The sequence below is a fragment of the Ruditapes philippinarum genome, unplaced genomic scaffold (genome assembly GCF_026571515.1).
Source record: "Ruditapes philippinarum isolate M1 unplaced genomic scaffold, ASM2657151v2 ctg5794_1_1_1_1, whole genome shotgun sequence".
NCBI classification, from domain to species: domain Eukaryota; kingdom Metazoa; phylum Mollusca; class Bivalvia; order Venerida; family Veneridae; genus Ruditapes; species Ruditapes philippinarum.
Window position 1 is genome coordinate 23,332 of NW_026855013.1, and position 25,710 is coordinate 49,041.

The 25,710-nt window shown below is 33.3% G+C and overlaps 1 protein-coding gene across 1 annotated transcript in view; it reads right to left on the reverse strand.

Moving 5' to 3' along the window:
• Positions 1-4,505: 4,505 nt before the first annotated feature.
• Positions 4,506-25,710, reverse strand: part of LOC132741826 (oxysterol-binding protein-related protein 11-like) — a 43,665-nt gene continuing 22,460 nt past the window's right edge. The window contains 15 exon segments of the mRNA XM_060730087.1: positions 4,506-4,739; positions 5,880-5,945; positions 6,475-6,636; positions 7,333-7,452; positions 7,930-8,062; positions 8,609-8,616; positions 9,695-9,738; positions 13,303-13,456; positions 14,077-14,158; positions 14,819-14,904; positions 15,751-15,870; positions 15,872-15,888; positions 16,316-16,428; positions 18,004-18,059; positions 23,823-23,840. Coding sequence (XP_060586070.1) covers positions 4,674-4,739; positions 5,880-5,945; positions 6,475-6,636; positions 7,333-7,452; positions 7,930-8,062; positions 8,609-8,616; positions 9,695-9,738; positions 13,303-13,456; positions 14,077-14,158; positions 14,819-14,904; positions 15,751-15,870; positions 15,872-15,888; positions 16,316-16,428; positions 18,004-18,059; positions 23,823-23,840 — 1,245 coding nt within the window. The 3' untranslated portion in view covers positions 4,506-4,673.

The window sequence follows — 25,710 nt, forward strand, 5'->3', positions numbered from 1 at the left end:
TTGAGTACCCCCTAGAGTCAATTGTTCATATCTATAGTCAAAGCCCCCCTACTGTCATATTTTTACCCCTACAGTCTAGTTCCCCCCTGCAGACATTTTTTTCAAAGTGAGCCACATTAATGTTTTTACAGAGTAATATTGCAAATGATAATTTGTAAATAGAATTATATTCACAGATCAAATGTCCCTAAAATTTACACCATATAATTCTAAATATCACAATATTAAGACACTGAATAACCTAAAATGAAAAGTGAGAACAAAATAAACTGTTGTTTTTTTTACTTACTTCAATATGTGGTAAACACACATAATAATATAAGAAACTGAACTATATTTATCAATGCACACAAAAACTTGTGTATTTTGTAAAGTACAATATACAGTAAATTACATTACAATAACAATTTTTCACTTTTCCACATGTGAAGAAAATGTAAAATGCTTTCATTTTCAATGTGCACAACAACTGTATGAAATCTTTCAACAAATGAATATCGACCTACATGTAAGAATCGGTCATATTATTTTAGATTTTTCAAACTTTTTTTGTAGGTATTCATCATTTGTACTTATATATTAAATCTAAGCTATATATTAAACCAACAGTACATCACTAGTTTTACAGGGGTCACTGCAAGAGGTTCTCAATCTGAAACTTGTATCCTCAGTTCTTCTAAATTTTACTAGACTAGTGAAAATCTCTTTAATCATGTCCACATCACATGTTAAACAAGAGGGCCATGATGGCCCTGAAGTCGCTCACCTGTATATAGGCCCCCGGAGCGGGGCCAGTTTAAACACCAGGGCTTTTATTTGAACAAACTTGGTAGACACCCATTAGAAGATGTTTCATGCTAAACATCTAAGGTCTAGCTTGTTGGGTTGTTTAAAAGAAGATTTTTTAAAGTTTTTTCTTTACACATATAGTTAAAAACAATGACACACCTGGGCAGGGCCAGTTTTGACCCCAGGGCTTTTATTTGAACAATCTGTAGACACTTACTAGAAAATGTTTCATGCTTAATATCTAAACTCTAGCTATTCGGGTTTTTTCAAAGAAGATTTTTAAAGTTTTTGCTATACACATATAAGGAAAATGAATGACCCCCCGGGGTGGGGCCAATTTTGACCCCAGGACTTTTATTTGAACAAACTTTGTAGACACTCACTAGAAGATGTTTCATGCTTAATATCTAAACTCAAGCTATTCGGGTTTTTTCAAAGAAGATTTTTAAAGTTTTTGCTATACACATATAAGGAAAATGAATGACCCCTGGGGCGGGGCCAATTTTGACCCCAGGGCTCTTATTTGAACAAACTTGGTAGACATCCATTAGAACATGTTTCATGATAAATATCTTAGTTCTAGCTCTTTGGGTTCTTTAAAAGAAGATTTTTTAAGTTTTCACTATAGGTATATAGGGAAAGTCAATGACCCCCTGGGGCGGGGCCAATTTTGACCCCAGGGCTTTTATTTGAACAAACTTCATAGACACCAATTAGAAGATGTTTCATGCTAAATATCTTAGCTGTAGCTCTTTGGGTTCGTTAAAAAAAGATTTTTTAAGTTTTTACTATATGCATATAGGGAAAATCAATGACCCCCTGGGGCGGGGCCAATTTTGACCCCAGGGCTTTTATTTGAACAAACTTGGTAGACACTCACTAGAAGATGTTTCATGCCAAATATCTAAGCTCTAGCTCTTTGGGTTTTTTAGAAGAAGATATTTAAAGTTTTTTTCTTTTGGTTGCCATGGCAACCAGAGTTCTGCATGGATTTAAATTCTTTGAACAATTTTCAAAGGTGACCACCAAGTGAACATGCCTGTGAAGTTTGGATGAAATTGGCTGAGTGGTTTATGAGGAGATGTCATTTAAAGTAAAAGTTTACGGACGACGGACGCCGGACGGACGCCAGACGAAAAGCGATCACAAAAGCTCACCCTGTCACTTTGTGACAGGTGAGCTAAAAATGATTAACAAAGAAATGCCCGACTGTTACATGTCTGGAATAAAACACCAATAAATAGTTTGATTTCTACCTACAAAACAATGCCACATGATTTCACTGAACATAAACCTTTGAGATTTTCATTGAGTATTTTAGAAAATTCTGCATACAAAAAATATTTATTAAACAATATACAATATGTATAAATTACATATTAACTTAAACCTGAATTTGTACCTTATTTATTGAATAAGTCAGAGTAAATTGCATTTTAAAACTGATCTACACTCGATGTTATGGTCCAATGATAAACAGATATCTTTAAAGACCAATAATATCAATTTGGTTGAATCAAAAGGCATCTATTTTAGCTATATGGGAGTGATGGCCTAGTGGTTAAGGTGCCTGCCTCTCACTCAGGGATCAGATCATGGGTCACCACAATGTTTCTTCATATGACGCCAGTACTGGTTTGTTCCAGAAAACGGACTCAAAAGTGATTAAAATAAGTTGCAAGAACTTATTTCGCAGTCAAGCTTAAATAAATATGTTTAAACTAAACTAAATCTATTTAAGTTTTAATGACTATGTCAAGCTGTAAGCTTATAGAAACACTACAACCAACTAATATTGAAAATAAGCGTTAAGTTTCTTGCTTCAGGAAACAAAGACCTTCCCCCAACGGGGTTTGAACCCAAATGTCTAGCAATACTTAGCATCTAAGTGATGCATAAACCCCTCAGCCATGCTGCAACCTAAAATATTAATGGCCCAATAAATACATAATAAAGAACCAATAACAACAGTGTGTCATTCAATATCAACAGATTTAGCATACAAAACTGGTAACATAAAGATGAACCAATATTTTAACATTTAACAGAATAAATAATAGAAATTGGCCATAATACAGTAACAGATATATTAAAGGACCAGTAATATTCAACAATAACATTCATTAACCAATAATATTTCCAGTTTTAACACTGAAAAGCCCAAACAATAAATACATTTATAGAAATTGATCCATCCCAGTTCAAGTTCGTAATTACTGTTGCAAAATTTTGTCATTCTCTGATTTATCAAGAAAAAGTAATTACATTATAATCATTAAAGTTAAAATGCCTTCATTTTCAATCGGCTATATTAATGGAAAACTAATAGAAAACTATCATTCTTCTACAAAGTTAAAATAATCACTAAACATCTTCCTTTAAATCCAAAAAACACATGCATAGAAGCAAGATGACGGCCATTTTTTAATTTTTAAGCTTAACTAAGATAAAACAAAACAACCAATAATGTTGTATAGATATCCCCACTAATAGACAGAGGCTATTTATACATTTTCTAAAATGTCATGAACAATAGCATGAATCTCAAGGTGTGCTGCTTTAACCCGCTGAATTTCTATAATGGATTTAACCTGCTTTGACTCTGGAACAGTCCATTAGAAGTTAAAGGAATTTCAATATCATATTTAAGTCATCAGGATGTGCAGATGTGCCTGGCAAGGGCAAATATCTTTTGGCTCCAGCATGTTTAGGTGTTAAACATTGATATTATGAATATACTATTTTTCTAATCATTTTTCTACACTAATCTGAACACAATTGGCTATTCAAGCAGTATTTAATAAAAGTAAAGCTCTTTGTGTATATATGTGTGTATCCCATAAACAGTGACAATTTACAATATTACACAATAATATTTTGCATAGTACCCATTTGCAACAACATAAAATATAGTGTTTACATAAGTATTTGGACAGAAAGCCCCTCAACCAAAAGCCCCTTTGCTGACTAATAGTAAAATGGCTTAAATAGGTGGATAAATCATATTAAGTCTTTTGGTCAACTTACAATTTCATCATTTTTCTATAAATCAACTGAAAGGTTTTGGGTTATTTTTCCATAAATCAACATTGTTTTGTTATTTTTCCTTATGCTTATGGGCTTTCGCTCTTCACCTGGTTTATCATATAATAATATACAATCACTTTAACAAAACTATAGGAACTGGGTAAAACCAGTTCATCAATATCAATAAAAAGTCAGGACTTAAGGAAAGCAGACAATTAGCACTGACCACTGTGGCCCGAGTTTAAATCAGTTATTCAACTAAACATCTGAAAAAATAGGTCCCTCAGCCGCAATGCAATAAATTTCAGGCTAAAGAAAAATTGACAATTATGCTACTATTATAATATAAACCTTCTGTAATTTTGTTTTATTTATTTGTTTGTTGTGATTACCTTAAATTAAATTTTAACATATTTTTTGGTAATTTCTCGGCTGTCAATCCACCTAATGGGCTTCCTGGATAACTTACCAATCATTAGCAATTTATCTGCAAGTGACTACTAATCCAACATGATTTCTGAAACAGTGTTCAGAGACAAATGAGTCATTAGATTTAAATTCAAAATATATTTTAGAGTTTTAAGGGACCAACTTTTACTCTCTTTTTTTTGTTCATTTTACGATTACATTTTTATACCACTTACAAAAGGTAGAAATTTCACCTGCAAACAAGTCACATAAAGTCAGTCATAACAAAAAATGTGACTCTTACAGAAATAGTTTACAGTTACCAAATTCCTGACATTTAATGACTTTCAGAAAGACTTCCCACAATGCACTTGATTGTAATGTTATGTACATGTGTATATTAAGAATATTAAACAAGTACTATCAATAATTTCACTGTAATTTCGCTACTATGTTTTCTGTTTCTTCTGAAGCATATCTCTGTACATCCAAGTTTCGCCAATCTTTTGAAAATACTGAAATGGAAATATGAAAAAATGGTTTTTAGGAACTTGTACAATGCTTAAAGTTAAAATAAATATGGAGTACTAAAGGAAGGTATGTATGTGTATGTAAATTGTTAACACATATCGTCACCTCAATGCAATAACTTATTAACTGCTATTAAATTTAGAAGCACTTATAACGTTATTGCACTAAGGTAACGATATATTGTTTCATAAAAACATTTGTGATTTGTTAAGACCAAACTTAAACAAACAAGCGATGAGAAAAATTAATCTCAGTACTGAACAGTCAAACTTATTCAGATGCTGTATGAAAGGTGTTTTCAAAGGATAGAAGAAAATTTGCCTAAAAAGAAATAATTTTTGCATGATCAAATATTTGCGAATAATTTCAATTCTCCATTTTGTGAATAAATTTCAATTCGCCAAAATTCGCAAATATTACCAAGTCGCAAAATTAAGCACTTCTACAGTAAGTAATCCAAAGCATAAGACTCATTCACAATGGTGGCAGAACGATGTCAAAGCATGTCCCTCATCCCAACACAGAATGGTGTAAGATAACATTTGGCAGCACCTGTACAAACACTACAAAAAGCCAAGTCTGATGTGCAAGAAGATATTCAGCTTAATATACAACCAAATCTGGGCATTCTACAAAGGTCACAGTAACATAAGTCTCGCTACCTGAACTCAATAACATAATCCTGTACTCTTGTAATATACATGTCATTACCTTCGTGCAGTAACGGGTCAAGTCCTTCGAAATTTCATAGGAATTAACCGATTATTACACTAAGGTGACAATGTAACAGTGTATTGGTTATATAAGGAAAGTTTGTTTCTTTGCTGAATTTTTATTCACACCCACATAGTGTAGGTCATATGGTGACTTTCAGCTTTACTGGTGGAGGAAGACCTCAGGTGCCCCTTTGTATGTTATTCCAGGCATGAATGGTCACCTGAGTAGAACAACCAACCTTCCACAAACTAGCTGGATAGCTTCCTCACGTAAAAGAACCTAAATTCCATGACCGGATTTGAACCAACAGTGATAAAGGTTGAGTAATTTGAAGTTGCAAAAATAAGGGTTATGTAATAGAAAAATCTAGAACTCTAAAAAAATGAATACAGGTACACTATACACACCTTGGTAGGAAATTGAGTATTTGTGTCCTTTCTGTGCCGTTCCCCCTCTCTTTGTCGTTCCTCCAACTGCAATTTTAATAAAATCTGTGTCATTCAGATGCCTTGACACTTCAATTCTCAACATGTATGATGAAAAAGTAGCCTTTACTATAAAAATAGCGATGATTTTATGCACAACTTTTAATCTCCATTTTGTTATCATTTTAACATTTCTACTCACTGACGTTTGTTTAAGTTCTTATCATTGCATTTACACTTTGACTGAGGATTTTTTTTTGTGTTGGTGGCCTTGATATCAGGTAATGGTATCAGCTTACACATATATATCTTTTAAGCATATTTGAGAAAAGTGTTGCAAAGCTTTTCATTTTTGCGCAATGAAAATGATTATTCTGGAAAAATAAGGTAAGGGAATGATCTAAAAAAAGTTGCATACAAGTCATTGGGTCAGACCCACATCAAATGGTACACAAATCTCAGGAAGATATTTCCAGTCCTGTCATGTCAAAATACCGCAGTGGAGTCCCTTAAAGTTTTTGTAATGCAAACTCTTAGAATCAAAATTAAAAGATGAAATGAAATGATTTTCTCTTACAAATTTTTTATGTTCAGTTGCAGTGTTGATGTCACCCACTCTGAGAGCATTTGTCACATGTTGCCATAGCTTCCTTGATTCAAAGTCTCCTTGTTTTTCCAGAGGTCGAACCCGCTTTCTCCAAATAGGATTATCTAATACGTTTATCACTTTAGTCTCTCCCTGGAAACAGAACATTAAGTTTTCTGTATTAATTAATGTGATGAGAAATTAATAATTTAAAATGCCCACATTGACCTATTTCTGTAAACTTTATAAACTGTCTATACAAATCTTAAAGGATAAAAAAACTTATCCCACAAAAAAAATTCTGTACATTTCAGCTCTTTTTTTTTATACAATACATCTCCATAGGAAATTTTAGTATTTTTATTTTCAAAATAGTTCTTATATAATTTGTACAAATTAACCTTAAAGTAACACATATCTGTACACATGTTCACACCATTTAAATGTTACATAAATATATTTATTGTCAATATAATTATGTCATGTACATTGTTCATTTTAATATTAATCCTGAAGACTAATTTAAATGGTAATACTAAACACTGGCAATTTCAAATGATTTATATTGCCAAACAGGCAGAATAAGCCTGATATGAAAGTTTGTTTGTTTGCTTGTTTTTCTGGGTTTTTGAGCCACATTGACACTATAAGTCATATGGCAATATTCCAGCTTTATCAGCAAAGGAATGCCTCATCCATGCACTATTTAAGCTAGCATTAAATAAGTTAGACAGATTTTAAGTATACACCAAACAAATCTTTTGACAAGAATAAATTTGATTTCTAAAATTGGTTAATAATTTTCATCCACAAGATTTTTTACTTGCTTGCCGTACATGTGCTACTTACATTTGCATAGGTAAATTCAAAACTGGAGTTCCATTCTCCCTGCACTTTACAGCATATACTGCCTGTGTTCCCGTTCTTCACCTCCGCCGTAACCCTGTGTAGTTTACCACCATAGAACGGCTGAAACGTATCAAATCAATAATCTTTTATGCAAGCTTATTTGTGAAAAATGGACTTGCTCTTACTTAAATTGGAACACTTTCCATTTTAATAAAATAAATATTAATTGCTTAAAAGAGTGCACAAACAATGCCACCTTATCCCCCCCCCCCCCAACTTCAACTTTGTGAATAACATTAATTTTTTCATTAATGGATTTAGAAACCATCAATGCTAACCCAGCAGTTACAGTAAGGATACTAGTTAAGTTTTACCACATTTTAGGCTAAAAGGGTTTTATAACTATAGCTACATGATGCGTATGCTTGCTGTGCCACATTTAAACATATAGGCTACTACCAACTTAAAATTTGTTTGCTTGATGCCAAGATATTGCATGGCATTGAGGAATATGTAGAAAAATATTTTTTAGCCTCAGCGACTCTTGCTTTGATGTAAAACTATTATACACTTAGGTAAATTTTTATTCTACCTTACCTTTGTATGAAAGACAACTGAAGCATTCATATTAGTTTTTTGACATGTCATCTGTATTTTATCTCCTAGCTCCACCCAGGGTGTGGTCAGTATAGATCTAGCATAAGCACTGGGTAAACTGAACACATATTCTCTCAATCAAGTAAGATTTTGGACGGGGACTGGAAAGAACGTAAAGTGGCAATTCATAGTTAAAGCCATTAATCCTGCTGTCAATCATCGAAAAGCAGTAAGCTGTGATAAGATGGAATTCATTGTACACAAGTGCCTTTGTTCTAAAATAAATGTAAACTGTAGGAAAATGCTTTTGTTCTAAATATCAATGTCAATTGTAAACAAATGGCTTTTGTTCTAAATATGTAATAGTCAACTTGTACAGCAAAGTGGCTTTGTTCTATCATATTCAATGCTCAATTTTCACAAAATGCTTTTGTTCTAAAAATATCAATGGTCAAGTTTTACAGCAAATGGCTTTTGTTCTAAATATCAATGATTCATATTGTACACAAATGCCTTTGTTCTATTATACTCAATGTCAATTGTAACCAATGCTGTTTGTTCTACGAATATCTTATGTCATTTTACACACAATGCTTTGATTCTAAATATCACTATGACAATTGTACACAAATGCCGCCTTTGTTCTATCCAATATCAATGTCATTTGTAAAACAAATGCCTTTTGTTCTAGAATATCAATGTCAATTGTACAGCAAATATGTGCTTATTGTTCTTAAAATATCAATATGTCAATGTACACAAATGCTTTTGTTCTAGCAATATCAATGTCATATGTCACAATGCCGCTGTTCTACGAAATCAATCTGTCAATTATCGTAAACAAAATGTTTGTTCTAAATATATGTCATGTGTAGCAAATGTTTTTTTTGTTTTTCTAAATAATCAATTTGGTCAATTTGTAAAAGCAAATGCTTGGTTGTCTAAATATCAATGTCAATTGTGACACAATGCTTTTGTTGCTACAATATCAATGTCAATTGTCACAAATGGCTTGTTGTTTTAAATTTAATGACAATTGTACAGCAGATTAATGCCTTTGTTCTAGAAACTTAATGAGCAATTGTACAGCCAATGCTTTTGTTCTAAATTAATGTCAATATCTATTTTTTTATTTTTAATTTTCTATTTAGTACAGCAAATGCTTTTGTTCTTAATATGAATGTTGTATAAGAAAGTTATCGGGCGATATTCTTCCCAAAAATTTTACAATTGACCTTTGTGTTAAGGTTTATTAGTTCCTATTGAGGGGGTCATATTTACAAGTATAGAGGCTAAATTTCACGCATAGTTACAATGAAGCCTCCTTTCTAGAGGTAATAAAATCATCGTGCATAGAGACATTTCGTTCGAAATTTTAAAATTTGATCTTTGTGGTTCAGGTTTCTTAAAGTTAGACATATATTAGTAATGAGTATAAGAGGCAAGGTCATATCTGCAAAACAATGAATGCTGTAGGAGATTCAACTTTGGAAGACAAACTGTAACGGTTGGTTGGCAGACAACACGAAGAAGACCTCCTAATCTATTAAATCAGAGTGATAGTGAAGCGCATTATGACGCAATGAATGTGCACTCATTACTATGGACTGGTCTCCAGTCTAAAACCTATCCAAAATCCCCCCGCCCCACCCCCCCCCCCGTACAAAACTAGGAACCTAGCTCACCTTTCCTACGCATTTAGCAACTTCCTATAGACATGCCGCATAAACTTTGCTTTGTATATGCTATAGTGTACTGGCATTTATACACACACGTTATGTTTCGGACACTCAAAGTAAAATGCAGATACTGAAATAAAACAGGGTAAAAAATCTATATTTAGAATTAACCTATCTATTTTCTTGATTGTGACAACAAACATGCTCCATTGAGCCAGTGTATCTATATTATTATTTAGATTTTAATGCTTCATCATTGCTTGACTGTGACATCACAAATGCATTAAAATAAATACCCATTTGGGCAGTGTTGAGACGTAGTGGTGTGGGTTTTTGTAGATTACCCTCAAGGATAAGGCTGTAAAGCCACTATGAACAAGATATGTTTGTAAAACATGTATGGCCCCTATCAGCAGACCAATTCAGTCATGTGATAAGGTTTATTATGCATGACGTCTGACCCAGTGATGCAAACAATTAATAGGGTTATAAAGTATCTTACTGGTCATATGACCTTGACCTTTGACCCCCTTGACCCAAAACTCAATAGGGGTCATCTGCTGGTCACGACCAATCATCATACAAAGTTTGAAGTTCCTAGGCCTAGGGCGTTTTTAGTAAATTGATCAGAAACCGTTTTTACCTACAAGGTACAATGTGACCTTGACCTTTGACCCCTTGAACCAAATCAATAGGGGTCATCTGCTGGTCATGACCAATCACCATGCCAAGTTTGAAGTTTCTTAGCCTAAGGGTTCTCTTATTTATTGATCGGAAACCGTTTTAACATAACAAGGTCAATGTGACCTTGACCTTTGACCCAGAAATCAATAGGTGGTCATTTGCTGGTCATGACCAATCACATGCCAAGTTTGAAGTTTCTAGCGCGAAGCGTTCTTTAGTTATTGATCAGAAACCGTTTTTTACTTACAAGGGGTCATTGTGACCTTGAACCTTTGACCCCTTGATCCCAAAATCAATAGGAGTTAATCTGCTGGGTCATGACAAATCACCATACCAAGTTTGAAGTTCCTAGGCCTAAGGCGTTCTTGAGCTTATTGATCAGAAACGTTTTTACTTAAAAGGTCAATGTGACCTTGACCTTTGACGGCCCAAATCAATAGGGTCATCTGCTGGTCATGACCAATCACCATGCCAGAGTTTGAAGTTTCTAGGCCGAAGCGTTCTTTAGTTATTGATCAGAAACGCGTTTTTTACTTAGCAAGGTCTTGTGACGCTTGACCTTTGACCGCCTTGGATCCCAAAATCAATAGGAGTAATCTGCTGGTCATGACAAATCACCATACAAGTTTGAGTTCCTAGGCCTAAGCGTTCTTGAGTTATTGATCAGAAACCGTTTTTACTTAAAAGGTCAATGTGACCTTGACCTTTGACGGCCCTTCACCTAAAACTCAATAGGGGTCATCTGCTGGTTATGACGCAATCATCACACAAAGTTTGAATTTTCTAGGCCTAAGCGTTTTTAGTTAATTGATCGGGAAAACGTTTTTACCTACACGGTCAATGTGACCTTGACATTTGACCCCTTGACCCCAAAATCAATAGGTCATCTGCTGGTCATGACCAATCACCATACCAAGTTTGAAGTTCCTAGGCATACAGGGTTCTTAAGTTATTGATCAGAAAGCATTTTTACCTACAAGGTCAATGTGACCTTGACCTTTGACCCTTAGACCCAAAATCAATAGGGGTCATCTACTGATCATGACCAATCACCCATCTCAAGTTTTAAGTCCTAGGCCTAAGGTTCTTTCATTTATTGATCGGAAACCGTTTTTACCTTCAAGGTCAATGTGACCCTGACCTTTGACCCCTTAAACGACCAAAATCAATAGGGGGGGTCATCTGATTGTCATAACCAATCACCATAACAAGTTTGGAAGTTCCTCAGGCGCTAAGGGTTCTTTTTGTTATTGATCAGAAACCCGTTTTTAATTAAAAGGTCAATGTGACCTTGACCTTTGACCCCTTGACCCCAAAATCTATACGGGTCATCTACTGATCCTGACCAATCACCATACGCCAATTTGAAGTTCCTAGGGGCCTTAAGGTTCTTTAGTAATTGATCGGACCAACTGTTTTTACGTACAAGGTCAAATGTGACCTTGACCTTTGACGCCTTGACCCAAAATCAATAGGGGTCATCTACTGATCATGACCAATCACCATACCAAGTTTAATGTTCCTAATGGCCTTAAGGTTCTTTAGGTATTGATCGGAAACCGTTTTTTACCTACAAGGGTCAATGTGACCTTGACGCTTTGACCCCTTGACGCCCAAAATCAATAGGGGTCATCTACTGATCATGACCAAGTCACCATACCAAGCTTTGAAGTTTCCTAGGCCTTAAGGTTCTTTAGTTATTGATCGGGAAACGGCGTTTTTTGCTTTCAAGGTCAATGTGACCTTGACCTTTGACCCCTTGAGCCCAAAATCAAATAGGGGTCATCTACTGGTCATCGAGGACCAATCACCATACAAGTTTGAAGTTCCTAGGCCTTAAGGTTTCTTTAGTTATTGATCGGAACTGTTTTTTGCTTTCAAGGTCAATGTGAACCTTGACCTTTGACCCCTTGACTCCAAAATCAATAGGGGTCATCTACTGGTCATGCGACCAATCACCATACCAAAGTTTGAAGTTCCTAGGCCTTAAGGTTCTTTAGTTATTGATCGGAAACCGGTTTTGCTTTCAAGGTCAATGTGACCTTGACTTTGACGCCCTTGACCCCAAATCAATAGGGGTCATCTACTGGTCATGACCAATCACCATACCAAGTTTTGAAGTTCCTAGGCCTAAGGGTTCTTTAGTTATCACTCGGAAACCATTTGGTCTACGGACCGACAGGACCGACAAAGTGCAAAGCAATATAGACGCCATTTTTTTCAAAATGGGGGCATAATTAATGCATTTACCAGAAGCGCAGTTCAGCCACCATATCATTCCTGGGCAGACTGTCAACGCAGTTAACCAGTACCAATTACCTTCAGTTTAGGCAAGGAACTGGTTACTTCTGTCATGGGCCAGAGCAGAGATACAGACAGAATGACTTAAGCAAGGAATTCATGATCAAGCAAAACAATAGTGACTTGCATCATCTGGGATTCGAAAAATGCATAGACATAAAGAAATTTTTGGCATCCACTTACCCCACTAAAACTTCACAATACGCATTTTCAAAAAGGCATATCATATTCGATAAAACTCCTCTTGGAACAGTAAACACTGTAATAAATTTCATGTAAAAAATTTCATTGTGTTAATTTGTGATCTTTTTATCATGTAAAATTGAACACATTTTAAAAGAAAGAGAATTTAAAGAAAAATTCCTTACGTTCAATAAATAAGATGTGATTATAACAATCAAATTATGTTTGTAAAAGATATCTGTAAGGGTCAAGGCTATAATATTCACAGTATATAAACAAAATCACTGCACCCTGTCTTGTAAGCCTATATAATTGTATGTGTCTTGTGAGTAACAGCACATGTTACTTCCGATCACTGTACCTTACTTGGGGGCCTATAAATTTTAACTTGTACCTTACTTGCGATAACAGGAAGAAGACTTGTTTATATACTGAGATATTTGTTACCATACTAAGTTAAAAATATCTTATAGTATCAATTCATGAATTTCAATGAAAATTTCACATCTGGAAATATCTCTCTTACCAGGTGGGTGGTGTGAGACTTGTTCCGCAGTGTATGTAAGCAGACCCGGTTCTCCCTGGTCTCCGTCTGCTCGGTCAGATTTTGGCGGGATTTTCCACGAACAATGAAATGTCTCCCCTATGATAGGATTGTATGGTTTCTTGGCTATTGATCCCTGTAAGATATGATCAGAAAAAAATATCAAATATATCTCACTGAGAAGCAAAAATCTTTGAAATTTTCTCAAGAGAGCAAAATAAAATTTCTTATGTTTGGTTATATTTCATTTTTTTTATACTATTAAAACTATTCAGATAATACTGAAAAAGGCAATTTTATGTAACGTTTTAGGGACATCATTAAAATTTTTATTTTTTAATGCATTTCACCTAGCTTTATCTTTCAATGTTCAGAATGAAAAAAAATCTGTTTTTCCATAATTATCATTTTAATCAATATGCAAAATAACCCTCAAAAGAAAAGCATTTAAACATTTTAAACTCAAATTAGGTAAAAATCACATAAAAAATTGATTTTCAAGTATAGTCGCACATATATTTCTTATTAATCTTGGGTATATTTTTCTGTTTTAAGTTCCCTAGTAGATGTATGCAAGACTTTCAAATGATATATGATTAGGTCTTAGTGGAGCTCCTTTATATTTTTATCAAGTTATCTATAACACTATATATTATTCAGATTTTTATACTTTTATTTTTGGTCTCTTTTAGGAATAATAAGACAGAAGAAAATCTAAATGCAACAAAGTATTTAAGTGAAGCATTTCATTTTTACCTGTCTTCCAGCATGAAAAGATGTTAAGTACCATTCTAACACTCCCATCATACGGTCTTCAGGGTCTGGTAAACTAGTTATTCTGTAAAAACACATTGAGAAGATGCTTTATTACCGGTAATGATAATAAATACATAATTATTCCACAACTTTACGTGATTGGAAATTTCTGCATTACTTTTCTTAAACTAGTATGAGAAAACAAATTTGGAAATGATTGTTTTCAAAAAATAATTAATTTCATAATACTGAATGTTTGTGAAGTCACTTTTCCTTGTATAATTGTGTCATATACACTGCTGCTGTCAGTCTATGAAGGAATCTCAAATGACCTACATCTGTGTCGGTGTGAGGTTAAAACCCAATCAAAACAAACAAACTATGAAGGAATCTAACTTCCCCCCCCCCCCCAAAAAAAGAAGTTTGCTGTATTCTAGTGACCTGGGTTTATTTCCAAACAAAAATCTTTAAAACTAACAATCTACAGTCATGATCTTAGTATGTAGATTCATTAGTTTTCTTTCTTTATTTTACTTTTCTTCCCAGAAATTCCTCGCCCCCCCCTAACCTTATACCTTCAAAAGAAAATTATAACAAAAATCTTATCCTTTTTAGTTTCATATAGTTTAAAATAGGAAAATGTATCCAAAAAACCTACTTAATTTTTTTTGGGAAAAAGACCCAATTAAAGCTATAAAACCCCCTAAAATACCTTGCAAGAACATTGAATATTTCAACTTACTTTAAGAAGACATCAGGATGGGCCATACAGTCTGCAAACAGCTCTAATAGTGACCGTCTCTCTAATATAAATGTTGGTAGCACAACCTGAAAACATAATCATCATACTAAACTAAATACAGTAGGAATGATAGAATAATATCTGTCATATGTTGCAGTTCAGATCGGAATAACGGAATATACATTTAGAGGGTACAGGCATCGAAAAATAGTTTCAGAGTCACACATCCTGAAGGACAGGTAGCTTCTAAATCCAATGTGCAGGCAACATTTTTCTACTCATCCTGCATAGAGTTCTCTTAACTTCTACTAGTAATAATGAGCAGACAAGTGTAATTATTGATCTCTGGGGTACCCACCTATTGACCAGTAATAAGGCTTGCTATTAGAGTGAATAAAACTAAAACTTGGGGAAAACAAATACAGTACAGCCTCTGCAGAACAACTCCCTTTTGGGAGACAAATGTTTGGTTGTTGTTGAGAGGTATTTCTCTACAGAAGTAAAACCTAGTATGAAGTCTTATTTCAGGACGAATAAATACCATTGTAAAGAAGCCGTCTCTGCAAAGCTTGCAAATATGCTGTAAAATATTATTGTTCGGGGGTCCATGCCTTTACCTTAAAATGGGCTCGCATGTACTAATTTACCTTTAAATTTGCCTAACTTCAGCTGAGATATGTACTTGTTTAAATTTGCCTTACTGTAAGCTGGATATATGTACATTTACTTAATTTACCTTTGTAAGGCCTAACTTTAGCTGACATATATATAATTATGTAATAAATTTACCTTTGTAAGGCCCATGCCTAACTTTAGCTGACCTGTGTTTATTAACTAAATTTACCTTTGTATGTCCATGCCTAACTTAAGTTGACATGTCCATTAAGTATTTAATTTACCTATGTAAAGCACCATGCCTGTACTAAATTTACCTTTGTAAGGTCCATGCCTAACTTGAGCTGAGATAATAGATGTAATATGATTGATTTATGTTCCTCCATTCCCTCGAGGTCCTTGTCTTTATATTCTCCTCATCCTCAAGTTTCCTCATAAATGATTTATTGGACCCTCTGAAATGTAAACACAAACTGTCTATATAATCATTCTTCTAAAACAATTTCCAACATCCAAGAATAATGTTGAATATGTAAATGTTTAAACCCATTATAAGTAATTATTAAAAATATATGCATTCATTTCTTATTGAAAAATTTGGCTAAGACTTTATCGAGAATAAATTTCTAATTACCTCCCTTTAATCTTATATTTTCCTGTAATATCTTTACAAATAATGTTTTTTTGAACTTACAATATTGATAAATCTTCATTTGAGCATCATATTTATGATATAAAACGATAAAAAATTTGACAGGATCTTTAAGTACCAGCCTGTGAATATCGAAAGAGTATGACACTGAACTACTCGCAAAGTTATGAAGACAATGGCTTAATTTTGTGCAATAAATGTCTATTACGATCAGGATTTGAATATATTACCTGGTATACTTTCTGGGAGTATAAATGGAAGGTCCGCTGCCGAGGTGAAACTACCTACAGGTGAAGGAATGGAATCAGCGATGCTGCTCGTCCTAATGTCAAGTCGAGGACTCCTGTAAGAAAATGCAATCAACATATTTTCTTAATTACCACTTAGCTAATTACTTTAATATAAGAGTAAAAACACATGTTTTTGTATTCATTTTTACCATTTTTTTGTGTGTAAATTTTTCATTTCATTTAAACACTTTTAACTTCATTTCACACTTAACTTCTGAAAATTAATTCACAAAAATTCATCATAAATCCCAGAAAAGGGGGAAAAAAATAGTAAAGATACCCTCTGATCCCCTCATCTTTTATTTTTTTTGACAGTTTTTTCAAAAAAGATAATTTTTGGGAATTTTTACTTTTCTTAAAAAATTTTTTTAAGATGGGTATTGCATTTTTTTATTCTTTACAGGTTTTTTTTTTATAAATTTTTTTATGTGAAATATAGAGAATTCATGCAAATCATATGAAAAGCACAGAATATAAAATTTTCTGTTATGTAAAACACTATAAAGCATGTCTAGCATCTGAGGTGCTACATGTTAAATTAAAGGTCATCATATCAGCAGTGAAAAAGCATGACTGTGTACAGATAAATATAAATAAAATATAATTGAAGTTACTTGTAATGTAATATAAAAGTTAACAATACATAGTGCCTTGAAATTTTAATTTAGAAAAATATTTAAATTTTTAAATTTTTTAATGTAATAAGTGTTTTTTTTCTTTTTTTTTTCAAAGAAATCACTAAAAAAACCCCTCATGTTCTTTTCCGTAGAAACTTCATGAAAACCAGGGTTTTTTAAATAAAAAACTTTAAATATTCGGGTTTTTTTTAAAGGTAAAATTTTACCATACTTTGGTTTTTCCAAGAAATGAAACATCCATGTTCATGAAAAATATATTCATTTAACACTGGGGGAAAAATCTCGGAAATTTTTCTAAAGTAAAATATTTTAATAGAGTTATAAAACACGGGCTGTCCCAAAAGAAAACTTTTGTTTAATTTTTTAAAAAAACCAACAAGGGGGGTTTGCAAACCTTTGATCGGGTTCCCAAATGCTTTTTTGCAAATTAAAGTTTCTCTCCTTGTAATGGGTTTGGGAAGCGAAAGCATAAAACCTGATCAGACTGTGCGGATGTGCAGGCTGGTCTGGATCCATGCTGGTGGCAAACACACTATGTTGGTTTCGTCATGAGGGGCTCAAATTTGTTTAATTCTTACAAAGATCAAATGGGGCACTTTCACTAAAAAAAATATGCAAAACATCATAAAGAATAAGGTGATTCTTTGCCCAATTTAAGTCAAAAGAGTTTAAATACTTTTCTTTTTTTTATGACATTTTGCATTTTATAATAAAAATGATTTAATTGGAAAAAAAGCAGTGAGGAAATAATCTGAAATTTGCACACAAGTTATTGATCTAATGGTATACTTATAATCTAGAGAAAATAATAATTCTAATCCTGTTATGTAAAAAAAAAAAACCTCAAAGGAGTGTCTTTAATAAACACTGCGTTTTTTTTATAACAGCTTCAAACATTATCTGATATATTCAGTAAAAAGCTTTAAAACTTTCATGTTGGTTTATCAACTATATATAACCACAACACAAAATACAAGAAACAACACTTACATGTCTACAGAGGCACTAGCAATTGAAGGGACAGATGGTAATACACCGTAAGCCTCCTACAAAGCAAACAATAGGAAAAAACATTTTGTAAAAAACATTCTTAAATGAGAGAGGAAAAAAACAAACACAACTATTCTAGTATCATTCTCATATATAAAAACAAGGAACATCGCAATGCGATGCAACCAGGTTTTCAGCAAAATATTTCACAGAAGCTTTGAAATGAAGGGTCATTTGTTTTTAATTGAACTTTTAGGAGGAATTATGGCTTTTTTAATATTCCTCAAACAAAAATGATTGAGAAATTTTATGTTTGTCTATTCGCCTTTTCCCCCAAATGTTTTAGAAAGGTAAACAGTACTTTATTTTTGCTTAATTTTTGCATTTTTGGTGTCTCTTGTCATTTTCTTTTGTCAACAATATTGGCGTGTGGTGTTTTGTGCGATATCAAGAAAAGTATGTTCACAATTTTAAAAAAAATACTTGAATGATGTCTTGGAAGAAACATGGGAATTTAGTGAGCGCCAGGGCACTTGATGACAAAGCTTCTGTGAAAGTTTTGGTCAAAATCCATTGAGAAATGTAGGAGAAGTTGCGCACTGGTAGAAATTGTTCACTATATATTCTGTATAAGGAAAAAATATACAAAGGGCCATAATTCGGTCAAAATATTATCCAATCACAAAACCCCGACAATATGTGCCAGGCACTTGAAAACAAAGATCTAAGAGAGTTTGGTCAAAAATCCGTTGAGAAATGTAGGAGGAGTTGAGCACAGAAGAAATTGTTCTCTATATATTCTGTATAAGGAAAAAAATATACAAAGGGCCATAATTCGGTCAAATATTATCCAATCACAAAACCCCAACAATATGTGCCAGGCACTTGAAAACAAAGCTTCTAAGAAAGTTTGGTCAAAATCCGTTGAGAAATGTAGGAGGAGTTGAGCACAGAAGAAATTGTTCACTATATATTCTATATAAGGAAAAAAAACAAAGGGCCATAATTAGGTCAAATATATACCAATTGCAAAACCCTGGCAATATGTGTCAGGGCACTTGATGACAAAGCTTCTGAGAAAGTTTGGTCAAAATCCGTTGAGAAATGTAGGAGGAGTTGCGCACAGAAAGAAATTGTTCACTATATATTTTATATAAGGGAAAAAAACAAAGGGCCATAATTAGGTCAAATATTATCTAATCGCAAAACCCCGACAATATGCGCCAGGGCACTTGATGACAAAGCTTCTGTGAAAGTTTGGTCAAAATCCGTTGAGAAATGTAGGAGGAGTTGCGCACAGAAGAAATTGTTTTACGCCCGCCCGCCCGCCCGTCCGCCCGCCCCGCCCGTCCGCCCGCCCGCCGACATAACCTCAATCTAATAACCAGTTTTTTCCTTCGGGAAAACCTGGTTAAAAATCCTCTTTTACCCTATAAATACTATAATACTTATCACATAACAATATCACAAAGTGTAAACTATGATATCGTGAAAATAGACGGAAAAAAAGACTTTAAGTTAAGAAAAAGCGTTTTTTTTATAGTGATTTTTATCACATACCCGTGCCGCTTTAGCGACTCCGAAAAAATGGTATTGCATGGCTGTGCATATATTTTGATGTGATTTCATTTGCGTTATACAAACATAGAGTAAAGAAGCACTAGATATTAGTGTTATACTATAAGTGCATCAATGAACAAGAGCTGTCCGTAAGACAGCGCGCTCGACTTTTTTATTGCTTGCCAATAAAAAAAGTTTTGCAGTAAAAGGCAATACAAGAATCTCTGTATTTTTAAAGTGAACAATGGCCATGAGCATTAAGATATTTAGTGAAGAATTATTTTACTGAATTGTGTGATACCCTTGAACACTGCAGCAAAGTTTGAAATGTTTAAGTCAAAACATTGACAGTTAAGGGCCATAATTCAAATAAAATCTTTGACAGAATTACCTTCTCCTGGACATGTTTGGGAATCATGATTGTAAACAAGTATTCCAACTTTCAAATTAATATCTCAAACAGTTCAGTCAAAAAGTGGACTGGTACTAAAAACTTAACCAAGATTCTAAGTCGATAAAAGGCCTTAATTTTTAAAACAAATCCTTGACAGAGTTACCTTCTCTTGCGTACAGATGGGGGTAATGATGTGAAATAGCATTAAAAGTTTCAAAGCAATATCTCAAAGGGTTAAGGCAATAAGTGGATTTTACCCATATTCAATGTATTTTTCTAAGTCAAAAAGGGGCATAATTCTGTCAAAAACCTTGACAGAGTTATGTCCTCTTGTCTGTTGATGAAGGTCGTGATGGTAAACAAGTATGGTCAGTTTCAAAGCAATACCTCCAATGGTTTTGAAATAAAGTGAGGTGGTACAAAAAACTTAACCAAGCTCAATACACTTTCTAAGTCAAAAAAGGGCCATAATTCTGTCAAAAAACCTTGACAGAGTTATGTACTCTTGTCTGTAGATGGAGGTTATGATGGTGAACAAGTATGGTAAGTTTCAAAGCCATACTTGTAATACTTCTGAAATAAAGTGGGGTGGTACGAAAAACTTAACCAAGGTGTGACGCCGACGCCGACGCCGGGGCGAGTAGGATAGCTCCCCTTTTCATAGAAAAGTCGAGCTAAAAACTAATTCTTTTTCATTTTAAACAGTCTTTATTTTGGGTATGTGATAAATAGAATATTATATTCGTGTAGGTCCATTACTGAATTTATCAAAACTTGTTGAAAAAAAAAATTATGCTTGCAAGAGGCTCGCACAATAAAATATTATTCAACATATTCTGATATTCAATACATTCAGTATTGAACTTACACTCATTCAAAATCCAAAATTTACTAATTTCAACCAAGCAGTATTTATTAATCGAGCACTGTGATCTTTATTTTTACAAAGGCATAGCAAAACTATATCATTCTGTTGAAAACTGTGTAAGAATATAATGATGGGTACAAATATAATTTTTGGGTTAATACTAAGATAAAGATTTTCTGAGAATATTTTCTTTTCCTAATTATTTAAATGATTTATTCAACATATGAGCCGCATCACGACAAAACCAACATAGTGTGTTTGCGACCAGCATGGATCCAGACCAGCCTGCGCATCCGCTCAGTCTGATCAGGATCCAATCGATCCATGCTGTTCGCTATCAGTTTCTCTACTTGTTAAAGGGTTTGTAAGCGAACAGCATGGATCCTGATCAGACTGCACAGATGCGCAGGCTGGTCTGGATCCATGCTGGTCGCAAACGCACTATGTTTGTTTTGTCATGACACGACTCATATATGTTCTATTTAGAACTGTACTATTCAATTACTAATATTCGACACGCTGAAAAAACTCAAAATACAAAAAACTTATAATACTGTTGAAAAAAATATACCCTGTAACTTTTACTGTTAACAATAGACATTTTATGTCTATCTTTTAACCAAAGAAATAGTGGTTAAACATATAAACTGAAAAAGTGAATTTTGTCTTTAATGCTTTTTTGATGACATGTAACACATATTCCATATTAAACTTATTTAGTCACTCAAACACCTATAACAGATGTCATCGCAAATTTCATTTCACTGTGCAATTTGTCCAGTAAAATACAACAAAATTAATATAGACAATCACAAATTGAGAAACAAACTTTGCTTATGTCCATTTCATTGTGTACAAATTCCACCTTTTATATACATTATACTTTTCAATTTATATTGAATAGTGATAGTTTTCATTATAAACCTAGAACTTTAGTTTTCCCATTGATAATTTTGATATTTTTCCATCAATAGAAAAAATACATACACCTTGTATTTTGTTTTTCATTTGTATCACATGAGTTATCAAATCATGGATGTGTATCGGCATCTTATTAATACACTTTTCATAACAACAAATCAATAATCTGTTGCTTTAATAGCCATAAGTATATCATAAGTATACATGCTTTCTCCCTTTTCATCAAATTTTCTTTACACATTTTACAGATGGTAAATAGTCAATTACATGGGTGCACTACTCTGATGAATTGACCTTTCAAATTTTTTGTTCGGCCAATCGCTCACAAACAGTATTACCAGGTTAACCAGTGACTATGTATTATCCAGGTGTTGCAATAGATGTTATCCGGAACTCAATCTGTTGCGATTTAATTGTCAAAGCTGTAACTGTAAAAGTTTGAAGTTTGTTTGTACCCCTCCCCCCACCCAACTGGACAATTAGCTAGGGAAAAACCCAAAATATTCTTAATTCCGGTGTAACTCTCTAATGGATATAGCCAGTCAGTCAATTTGCAAAAAACTGTAAACACTTGAAAGGCCTATTTGTGTTACCTCATTGATTAAAGTAAATTGTATACCTGCTAGCACTGCAATTTTTTGGGAGTACAACTATAAGCTGCAATCAACTAAGGTAATACAACCAGAATTATTACCTAGAATAGCACACTTCTGGCAGTATACCCTATCAACTAAAGCAATACAGAATAGCACACTAATGTAATATTCCCTACAGTAACCATCTCCACATTGAGAAATTGAAAATTTTAAAGGGAAAGATAAATAATTGTGTGTATGAACTATCTATCATTGTACAACAACACTGACTAATGTTAAGTAAATATACAAAAAGCATTATTGAAAATAATAGTTTGCTTCATTATAATGACAAAGGAAGTTAAACATGCAGAATTGCTATATTGTGACTTAGCAATAGAATATTCGTACTGCTATACACTTAGCAATATAATATTCATATTACTACACACTTAGCAATAAAATATTCATACTGCTATACACTTAGCAAAACAATATTCTTATTGCCATACATTTAGCAATAAAATATTCATATTGCTATACAGTTAGCAATAAAATATTCATATTACTACACACTTAGCAATAAATATTCATATTGCTACACATTTAGCAAGAAAATATTCATATTGCTATACACTTAGCAATAAAATATTCATATTGCTATACACTTAGCAATAAAATATTCATACTGCTATACACTTAGCAAAACAATATTCATATTGCCATACATTTAGCAATAAAATATTCATATTGCTATACACTTAGCAATAAGATATTCAACAATAAATCTGAGCGGGTCTTGAAAGATATGTTTAACAATCCAAAGCCATAACTGATTGGGTGGAGAAAGGGACAGAGTATTCCCCAGTCCAGAGGGGGAGGAAGGAAGCAAATCTGTTAAACCTTACTGAATTTGTGCAATGAACTAACGCCATGAACAAACCCAAATTTTTGTATCTTGTTCAGTTTCTTTTACTTTTTCCTTGCCCTTGGAAAGCTACAGGAGCAAGAAATTCTATCAATGACAAAATCTCAGTACATATATTCCCCTGAAGCATCTTTTTTACACTGTGGTGGTGTCTGTAGTTATTTCCCCTGATCAGAACATCAATGATTGAGAACTTTAAGGTTGAGATTGTCATATGACACAAAGAAATATATGTTCATTTTACACCTGGGTTAATTGAAGCAATACAGGGTTTATCATTCCCAATACAAGTGTCCTGTAACTGGGCATTTTCAATGCTGCATAGCTAAGCAAAAAAAATCTTATCATTATGTATCTCAATATTTGAATATTTAACACTTCAAAGTTTGGTTTTTTTTCTGGTTAAATATAGCAATTCAAACTAAATAAAAAGATAGGATCTCATTTTTTATAATCCATTTAAACATAAAATGCATGCATATATTTCCAAATAAAATATAACTTCAAATCAAATAAAGGAATACATAAATCCATTCAGTGACAATAACAGATACATTCCCTCGGATGTCTTACCTTTTTCTTCATAAATTTCTGTATAAAAAATATCAGAAATACTCCTTACTTAAAAGTCTCTAAATTTACTTGTCAAATGGTAGGATTTAACACAGAATGTTCCTTCTTAAAAGAACAAGCAATTATCATAGTATTGCAAGCAATCCATAAGTCCCGTACCGGTTAGAACCCCAGCAACATTCTGAAGGGCCATTGGCCATTCACTTATGTTTCTATTTTAAGTAAATTTGTTGAAAAAGTTCTTTAAAAGTGATCACAGGAAACAGTTTTTATGTACAGACAGACGGACTGAAGGACACTCTAAAGTTATTTTTTAAACATCCCTGTTATCAAAATATAACATTTTTAAAAGCAAAATTTTTAAAAAGGAGATAACTCTTGAAATAAAGATGCAAGATGTCATACATGATGTGAGTGTAACAAAGAACAATTAGTAATGAAGGTATGAATAATGAATGTTTATTTTGAATTTGAAGTAAATGAAAGTTAAAAGAAGGAATAGGAAAAATTAAAAGTTTAAGGAGGAGATTATTCTGGAAATATGGATGCTAGATTTATAAACCTTGTCATAATTATTATTATGATGTGGGAGTTTGAAGAAAATCCTATCATGATTGAAGAAGTTGGAGTAAAAATTACCAATTTCTCAAAAAAAAGTCTAAGTTCAAAAGGGGCATAATTCTGGAAATAGTCTTGCTAGAGTATTGAACTTTCTCACAAATGTTGAGTGATAATAAGAAACATTTATATGAAGTTTGAAGTAGATACATTCAGAAAAAAAGAAGTTATTAAAAAAACAATATTTTTTTCATGAAAATTTTAAGTTCAAGGGAGGTAATTCTGATAAATTTTGTCCTAGAGTTGTAAACCTTGTCACATATGATGTGGTTGATGACTAGCAACTTATATTTAAAGTTTGAAGAAAATACCTTAAGAAATAAAGAACTTATAGTGAAAAAACTTTAAAACTAGAATCAGAAATCTTGAACTTCAGTCTATTTGTTGCCATAGCAACCAGAATTTTCAACATAGGAAGATAAGAAAAGGATGTTCATAATTTCCATACTGCCATCTACCCATATGACAAGTTTCATAAAAATATTTTCAGTACTTTTTGCGTTATCACTGGATCCAGGTTATGTGTAAAATTTGCCATATTTTCGGATCTATTTGTTGCCATAGCAACCAGAATTTTCAGCATAGGAAAAAAAGAAAAAGACGTGCATAATCTCCATACTGCCATCTATCCATATAATAAGTTTCATAAAAATATTTTCAGTACTTTTTGTGTTATCGCGGGATCGAGGTTATGTGTAAAATTTGCCATATTTTCAGTCTATTTGTTGCCATAGCAACCAGAATTTTCAACATAGGAAGAAAAGAAAAAGACATGCATAATCTCCATGCTGCCATCTATCCATATATCAAGTTTCATTAAAATATTTTCAGTACTTTTTTCGTTATCGCGGGATCCAGTTTTGTGGACGGACGGACTGACGGACGGACGGACGGACGGACGGACGGAGGGTAAACCTAAAGTCCCCTCCGGTAAACCGGTAAGGGACTAATAACCAGCTATTTGTGTAATGGATTTTATTCTAGTTATGGTAGGACAAACTTTTACTGGTTAATGCAATGGTGACCTTTACCTTTGACCTACAGCCATCAAAATCAATAGGGGCCATCAACTGGCCATGGGCAAGTTATATAAATCATAGCTTATAATTATTTCTTTTCAAGTTGTAGATCAGACATGGAAGAGGTGACTTACATACATACATACAGACAAACCCCACTACAGTATGCTCCTAATGGGATATAACTCTTGCTGTAAGATGGTAGAGGGATATAACTCTTGCTTAAAGACAACTCATACTGATAATGCCGA